We start from the raw sequence: 8,683 nt of genomic DNA on the forward strand, positions 1-8,683 counted from the left end.
ATAACTTATCGTCATTCTCAATCATTGGATTGCTATAAAAGTACTTTGGATTAAGATAATACCCAGCTGCGTGTAACGAATGATGAAGTTGAATACTTTATCTTCTATCAACAATATCAATGACTTCTTTGTACTTGTCATGATTGTTGTTGAAGTTTTTTAATTAACTCCTTGGCTTCCAACATTGCATGATAGATGCTACCCATTGCCGACTTCTTTTCATTATCAACAAGCCTAAGTACTTTTACAAGAGGCCCCACATCTTTAAGAGCATACACAATATCCTCCCAAAATGAGAAAGTTTATGGCAAACCTTGTGACTCCACTTATAACCAACTCACTTTCTAATTTCTCCCTAATTAAGTTTAAAACCACAAAATGGTTGTAAATGAAGTCCATGAGAGTCATTCCTTTTTGTACAACCTTCTTGACTTTTGGAATTTTCTAATATCTTCTAGCATCAAGTCTAGACAATTAGCAATACATGGAGTCTAAAATATTTTTGGGCATCGATACTTGAAGATGCTTACCGGCCAAGAGATAGTTTCTTCCATTATCGGTAATTAGCGGTACAACATTAATTTCACCGATCTCTTCTACAAAGCTATCCAAAATCTCAAACAACTTTTATCCGATTTTCATGTTAGAAGAAGCATCAACACTTTTAACAAACATTGTTTCTTCCGGAGAATTCACCAAAAAATTGAACAATGTTCTTCCCTTTGTATCATTCCAACCATCAGACATTATGGAACAACCATATTTTTCTTGTTCTTTCTTATTAGTACTCAGCATTTCATGTGTAAGTTTTAACTCATCTTGAAGCAAATGAACACTTAATTGTAGTTTGGAGGTTTCAAATGTGCACCATACATACCAATTGCTTCAACCATCCATTTGAAACTTTATGAATTTGCAACATTGAAAGCAATTTCATTCCGATAAAAAAACGAGCTATGTATTGGCAACAAATCTCTCTTGCTTTCTTATCACAAGCATCGTTCAAGCTTGTTTGCTTTCCTTTTTTCAAAATTTCCAGTAAATTACATCTAAGGGGCTTTTGTATTCTTCTTGGCAGCCGACATACTCCCCCTCTTCCGGTAGCTTCTATTTTCCACTTCAAATCCTAAATATCTATATCAATTGTAATGCCTCATCATCATCATCATCATCTTCATGGACTTCACCTGACATAGATTTTTTTGCAGCCAATTTCTTATCTTCATGCTCCTGTAAAATCAACTTAACGTCGTCTTCTGGTGTTTGAGTGCACACCTTCACATTTCCTTTTATTCCTAATTAATGTTGTTTAGCCCTTAAAATTCCTCCGGTCTTACAAAAATCACATGTAATCCTCCTCTTGTTATTCAAGTCTTTCATATGGTTAAATTTCCAGCCTATATCACTTATTGGTTTGTGTATCTTAGCAGCAGAAGAAGCCACAGATGGAACATCGAATGATGATGGCTAAGTAGAACTAGTTGGAGGAGCAATTGCTAAATTTTTGGTAGAAATAGCATAACAGAAGTAGAGAACAACAAATAAAATCAAAACAGAGGCAAAGCACAGGCTAAGCACAGGACAGGAAGAAGTAAATAATAAATTTAGAGCAGAGATGATAAGAAGAAGGAAAGAAATAGATGAAGCAAAATATCTTGAGTGGAGATGATGAAGGCTGAAGCAGGGAGATGATGAAGACTGAAGCAGAGAGACGGTGAAGGCTGGCGATAGAGGAAGAGCAAGAGAGATGGTGAAGGCTGGCAATGGACGAATAGCAGAGAGAATAGTCGTAATCGTATGTCCTGGAGCGGCTACTGAAAATTGCTTTGTAACGGTTACAAATAGGGTTTTTTTACGTTTTAAAAGAAATTGGGTGGACCCGACATGAGAAATTAGAAAAGTGTCCGCTTCAGCCGCTCTATGACCCGAAATCGCGACCGCTTCATCCTATCGCGCCAAAATAGTACAACCGGAAGCAACCTGGCGATTTTTCCCGTATCGCGCCGATATATCGTCCGCTTCAACCACTATATTCTCAAACATAGTTAAGATGATGGCCTATATCTAGCTATACTTCTTCTAAGTTAACTTAATAAGCCTAGCACCATGTAGTTAAACCATGCCAACGCAACAAAAAAGAAGATTCCTAATTCAAAATAAAAACCTCACCTAATGTACATCATGCATACATCTGATACACAATTTTCAATCTCTTTTACCATCATTAAGGTCAGTAAATTGCCCCAGCATGCCCCAAAAAAGAAGCAGCAACACCGCTCCTAGTGGACTAGTGCGTAATATGACATTTTGAAACATGATAGTTCTATACTAAACTAATATTGATATATTACTAAGAAAAGAGCGGCAACATTGTTCCCTGTCGACACGTTTATGTAACGGGATAGTTCTATACTAAACTAATATCGATATATTATCGACATGTTATTAAAAAAGAGCAGCAACGCTGCTCCCAGTGCATACTAAATGTAATATCAACATTTATGAAACGAAATACTTCCATACTAAACTAAAAAAAGAGCGACAATATCACTCCCTGTCGACACGTTTATGTGACGGGATAGTTCCATAGTAAACTAATATCGGCATATTACCGACATGCTACTAAAAAAGAACAGCAATGTCACTCCTTTTTCATACCAAATGTAATATCGACATTTATGAAATGAAATAATTTCGCACTAAACTAATATCAACAAACAATAAGTGTCATGTATATAAGGTTCATCCTTAAAGACTGTAGATATTTTCATATTGGTTGCATTTTGTGGTAAAACATTCCTGTGTTTTGATGTCTTAACTAATGTCATGACACGCTATGTGTAGTGTTCTGCAGGGTTGTATGGTTGAGCTAATACATGTTTTTGTTGGATGTCATGCTCGATGTCATGACATCAGTAATTAAGAGCAATGGCTGTTATGTTTGGCTGTTATGTTTCCTTATTTATCTCAGGCTACAATTTAGGAAACTATATATTTTGTGTTGTATGGTTTGCGCTGAAATATATGTCTACAACATATGTGTGAACACCCTGATGATGTGGAAATTAGGTTAACTTGGTTAACCCTAATTTATGTTTGGAAGGCCCGAGGTCCAAGTGTTGCCTATAAGAAGACTGCTAATCCTACTTTCAGAGGTAGAGATTTCGGCGTGAAGAATTATGTGCTTTGTGTTTGTTTTCACGTGTGTTTGTGTTTGTGTTTGTGTTGTCTTGTACTCCAAGTTATAGTCACTTTGATGATTGTATTGGAATAGGGTGTTTTGAGTTGTAATTTGTTGTGTCACTCTAAGCTGTTAAGCATGAGTGCTGTGTCTCTTGATTGAAGCTTTTAAGCAAGATCAAGATTTGTTTGAAGTGTGTCTTCAATTTGCTTTTCAAAGTTTTCTGTTTGTTATCACTGTTGTGATTGAGGGGGAGTGAGTAGGGACTCAGGTCTAGTGTTAGATTGAAATTGCATTGGGTAGGTTTTAAGTGAGGGGGATAAACTGTTGTGTTTAACTCTGAATTAATACTGCATATAGTGGATTTCCTCTCTGGCTTGGTAGCCCCCAGAGTAGGTGTTGTTGTACACTGAACTGGGTAAACAATCATCTGTGTTCTTTATTGTTTTGTTTACTCTACGAAATTCTATAATTAGTTCTGAAGTGGATGTCATAACATCCGATACGACATCCATCGTGTGTTACTAGAATTTTCAAAGACTTCTGTTACCATATTATTTGTCGCGCTTTTCATATTATATATTATGTAAAAACTAATGATTAATAAATTTTCAGTTCATGTTGCAATAATCAATTTTGATTAAATATAGTTATTTTCATTTCTAACCTATGAATTATATAAAGATTATTTGTTTCAACACTTAACTAATATAAATTTTTTCTTCTGAAGATTGGGAGCGACAACGCCACTCATAATATATAACTGGATATATCTATACTAAACTAATATCGATCTCTTACTAAAAAAAAGCGGCAACGCCGTTCCCCATGCATAAGCACCGGTTACCTATTAGTTATATTCTTGAAAATGTTATATTCACAAATGTGTTTGGTACATATTTTATATTTAGTTTGCAAATATAAAATTAGAAATAAGAATATTAATAGAGAAATATAGGTAGTTATTGATAGTTGTGTTTTATTTTCAGAAATAAATCAAAGATTCTCGTTCTCTAATCTATGATCTAGTTGTGTTTTATTTTCAGAAATAAATCAAAGATTCTCGTTCTCTAATCTATGATCTAAACTTAAATTCACTTAAGACTCTTAAGAGGGACATGTCTTGTGCTCAAAATTTATTCTTCTTGTGCAAATATGAGTTGGATTTATATATCAATCTGGATTCCAAAGTTTTTCATCAAAAAAACAAGGAATTCCAAATCATGCAATATTTATATATACATAATAATATAACTAAGTACCAAGCCTCCTATGTAATGACATTATGACCATAGCTACATCTATTTCCATTTTCCTCTAATCTCTATAAGTGAATATTACTGAGTGTGAACTTTGAACCAAGATTTCTGCCTATAATCTGAGATGATACAATTCAGATTTCACAATAACATAATCAGCTAAAAAATGATTATGACAGATAATTTGAAATTGGACGGTTGACTTCGATAATTGTAACCCAAGCAACATGTCCAAATCCGAACATTCTACCTAGATGGGAAGAAGCTCATGCAAATCGGGGGACGAATCTTTAACAAAGCAAGAATGGATGAAGGAAGAATCCATAATCCATCTCCACAAATCAAACCAGAAGCAACTGCAGGAACCATCAAACCTGCTTCACTTTTGTTCAAGATATGCCACGCAAACACAATCAAACTTCCCATACACATGTCAATGGCAAAGTAACCACCAACGAGAAAAGGCACAGCCATAGCCATTGGAAGAGGAATCCATCTCCCAACTTTTTTTGGGCCAAGATCTCTCACCAAATTAGCCACTATTGCGAACACGAAAAATCCACAACACAATTGCAAGCAGTGACTTGGAAGTGCGGAAAAACCTTCCACGCCCAAAATTGCCATGTTTCGATATATAATAGCATATGGAGCCTTGTAAATACCATCGGGATTCCCAACATCAAAAGCCTTGTAAAAAAGGAAGAATGTGATAGGAGCAACAACACAACCTATTGCTGTACCAATTGCTTGGCTCACAAGCATCGAACGCGGCGAAGTCAATGTGAGATGACCTGTCTTTAAATCATGCATCAAATCAGATGAAATCGAAACGATTGATTTAATCAAACCGCACCCTACAAGTCCAGCAACTACACCATCACTTTTTCCAGCCAAGGCTGCAAGTACAAAGAGAGCTACTTTTCCATAGTTATAGGCCATGTTCATATCGGTTAATCCAGCACCGTAAGCATTGCAGAAGCCAAGAGAAGGTGCAAAAACATATGCAAACAAGACAAAATACCACTTCACCTGAGGGAACATCAACGGGATTACAACAATAGAGATGACGGAGAAAAAAATGTATCCTGTACATGCCAACCATATTGGAATGTTTTCTCTCGCAAACATTTCATTGCGTCTTAGATCATCAAGAGGCAACTGTTTCTGGTTACCGGAAACTGCAAATGACAAGGGTATGTTGAGAGTGTGAATGAAATCCTCAAGGACTGGAAAAATTATAAGCTATCACTTACTTACATGTATTATTAAGATTCTTCTTTTTCATGTTGGCGTGGATATTTGTGGCAGTGAAATAGAGAACTTTGAGAAAATTGTAAAACCCATCACCAAGAATCAAGGCAATGGAAATGAAAACCTTATAACCATTGAGACTCTTCATGCTACTTTCTTTTATATTTGCAGGGAACCATTCTCCTTTTAGTCCTCTGATTAATGGCCACATGATGCCCCATGAAACCACAGCACCAAGAAGTAATGATAAATTAACAAGATGAGAACAAATCATTCCTGCTCCAACATAAGTCATACTGAAATCGAAGTAAAATCTGCGAAATTATAGCGCTTTAATCAGCAACGATTACATAATTATTTCATATGTAGATGAGAATTTTTAGTACTGCTAGTAGTAGAACAAAAACCAAAGGAGAACTCACGAGTTTTTCCACGCTTGCAATCCAAAAGTAGGAAATTGAACAAAGCCGCAAGTATCTCCACCAGTAAAGAACCACTGAAAGAACGCCCAGACAAAGCTTGACGCAAAGAATTTGACGAATCCATGAACCTGCTTCCTGCAAAAGAAGTTAAACTAGTTTGAGAAACTCGAAAAAACTAAAATGAAAAACAAAAAAAAGACAAAAACATGTTCATACTTTGCCATGACATCTCCTTTAGGCGTATGGAATCCATTAATAAGAACCGCTGTAGCAGTTCCACTTGGATAAGTTAATTTGTAGTCTATTATCATTATCTGTTAAACAACACAAATTTCATCATCAGCACCATTCAAGTCAAATAGAACCAATTTCCATAGCAACACTCCGTCCCTTGTGAAATTAAAACTCTAAATAGAAATGAACAGAATTTGTGAAATTAAAACGTCTTGGACAGAATTTTTAACAACATTTGAATGAACAAAATCATGAAACCATTCAATTCAATGTTAAAATGGAGACCTTTCTAATGGGGACCAACGCTAAAAGTCCAACAAAACTGGTCACAAATAGAAATGCTGTCATCCAACCAATCGAAGGCTCCTTAGTACTACCAGGAGTATTCCCCGGTGTATCAATCCCTGCTTGCTCATAAGTCTTCCTATTCAACCCCAATAGGTAAGACCCAAAACCACCTACAATTATTATACAATTTCACTTCAACAAAGCACAAACACACACACACACACAAACCTGTTTGTCAGAGTTTACGGAAAGGACAAACTAACCTCCTACGGCGATGCTATAGCAAGCAACAGCACAAGTTTGAATGATGGTATTCTCCTGTCTAGTGAACGGAACTGAAACAATCTTAGCTTTTGCAAGAATCTTAGTCCAAACTCGAATAAACACAAAGCCAAGTAGAGCAGCAGAGACATTAAGATTAGGAACTAATCCAGTAGTGAGATTCAGTTTCATGACTATCACACTATAAATTACTCCAATCACCAAACTAGCTATTAATCCTCGAACCGTAATCTGTTTCCTCCAAGGTGCTATTCTATTCACTTCCTCTTCCATAGCCGCCACTGGACCCTCTTCTATATTTTCTATCTCTCTTTCTTCTTCATTGTTTATAGTATTCATTGGATTCACAGATTCTTCCAATCTAGTAACTGAACCAATCATGTCAAAAAAAAGTTCAAGAGAAAAGAGAAAAAAGAAGTAATATTCAATGATAGGTTGAATTAAAATAGAAACTCTTTGAAACTGTATTTAAAAATCATTGCAATGAATGAAGAGAACTAATAAATAAATAGTTATTTGAACAAAAAAAAGAGGAGTGCGGTAGTGTCAGAATTAGTAAATTAGAATCCGATTCTTGAAAATTTGTGACACGTAAGGTAAAAACAGAATAAAAGGTCACCAAATATCTTATTCTTACCTTTTGTTTTGATGGTAGAATTGAATGTTTGTGAGAAACGACAATACAGGGTTTGAATTAATGAATTGTAGTATTGTTATACTATGATTCTTCACCGGTTGTAAACCCTGGAAGCATGAATTTATATTTGTCTTTGTCATGGGAAAAGTGACAAGAAATGAGACCAGTGACTTTAAACCTAAGTTGCATTGTAGTTCAACATGTTATTAGTAGTAGTACAAGATAGGAGTTTGTTAAACTTTGTTGAAATTTGTTGTCCTAGTAGAATGTATTGCAAATTGCAAAGGTAGTTTCCAGGTAAGTGTTGACTAAGATACAGCGATATTTATAGTGGTTGGAAAAACAGATAAGAAAAACAGGGGCTCTTGACATAAGATGGTTAATCGATGTTATTATATTGAGGAGAGGCGTGTGGAATTAGATTGATTGGCGTGAGAGGCACACGCTACTCTGGAAGATGAAAGGTCAACCACTCTACATCGGAACCGAAGAATAATAGGATGCGGGGACCAGGTGCGATATGGATGATGTGGGCCCAGTGGTGGTGGTGGTGGTATGGTATGGTCTGACCACCGTTTGTTTTTGGTTCATTCGTTTCTTACCCAAACAGGACAAGATTGACGTGCGTAACAGTGAAGCAACAAGAGGGTGAGCCAGAAACCAACAAAGAGGTGCTCTTGGTTTGTTTGGACCATTGAAATTGCACTTGCGTTTTGCTAACAAAAATATTGATAGATCATTTATGTATTTTTATAATAATATTATATTATGAACTCTAGTCTAATTCCCTTTCCCAGTTTGCTAATGTCTTGTTGTCGTTGTCGCATTCGATGTGGGCGATATTCCTTCGCTGATTTCTTGTCTCGCGTCAAGTAGTCGCTACCCTCGCTAACCTAATACAGTAAAATATGTCCCTTGTGAATGAAAACCTATATTTGTACGTAAAAAATAATTCAATTCAGATTATGTGCGGTAAAATTTACGGTTGATTGCTAAACTAATTTATAACTTATAGTTTATGATTGATGATTTATGATTGATATCATATATTTTTTTCGTCTAAAATAAATGTAGTAGTTGACACTTTCACATTAATTAAGAAAATATGATAAATGAAAGAGAGAATATC

At 35.7% G+C, this 8,683-nt stretch overlaps 1 protein-coding gene across 1 annotated transcript; it reads right to left on the bottom strand.

Annotated features, from left to right (window-relative positions):
- Window positions 1–4,528: 4,528 nt before the first annotated feature.
- Window positions 4,529–8,251, bottom strand: LOC131661265 (metal-nicotianamine transporter YSL3-like). Its single transcript, XM_058930734.1, has 7 exons — window positions 7,555–8,251; window positions 6,899–7,285; window positions 6,633–6,805; window positions 6,330–6,427; window positions 6,114–6,248; window positions 5,698–6,005; window positions 4,529–5,618 (listed from the first exon to the last, which is right to left on the bottom strand). The coding sequence occupies exons 2-7, from the start codon at window positions 7,254–7,256 to the stop codon at window positions 4,687–4,689; spliced, it is 2,004 nt and encodes a 667-aa protein (XP_058786717.1). The 5' UTR covers window positions 7,257–7,285; window positions 7,555–8,251; the 3' UTR covers window positions 4,529–4,686.
- Between the last annotated feature and the right edge of the window lie 432 nt (window positions 8,252–8,683).

This window comes from Vicia villosa, linkage group LG3, assembly GCF_029867415.1.
Source record: "Vicia villosa cultivar HV-30 ecotype Madison, WI linkage group LG3, Vvil1.0, whole genome shotgun sequence".
Taxonomy (NCBI): domain Eukaryota; kingdom Viridiplantae; phylum Streptophyta; class Magnoliopsida; order Fabales; family Fabaceae; genus Vicia; species Vicia villosa.

Excerpts from the sequence above, each read along its gene's own strand:
- LOC131661265 (XM_058930734.1), bottom strand. The coding sequence starts at position 7,256 with ATGAATACTATAAACAATGAAGAAGAAAGAGAGATAGAAAATATAGAA. Across the intron at positions 6,249-6,329 it reads AAAGGAGATGTCATGGCAAA|GAAGCAGGTTCATGGATTCG; the intron begins GTATGAACATGT and ends CTTCTTTTGCAG. Across the intron at positions 6,006-6,113 it reads TTGCAAGCGTGGAAAAACTC|ATTTTACTTCGATTTCAGTA; the intron begins GTGAGTTCTCCT and ends ATAATTTCGCAG.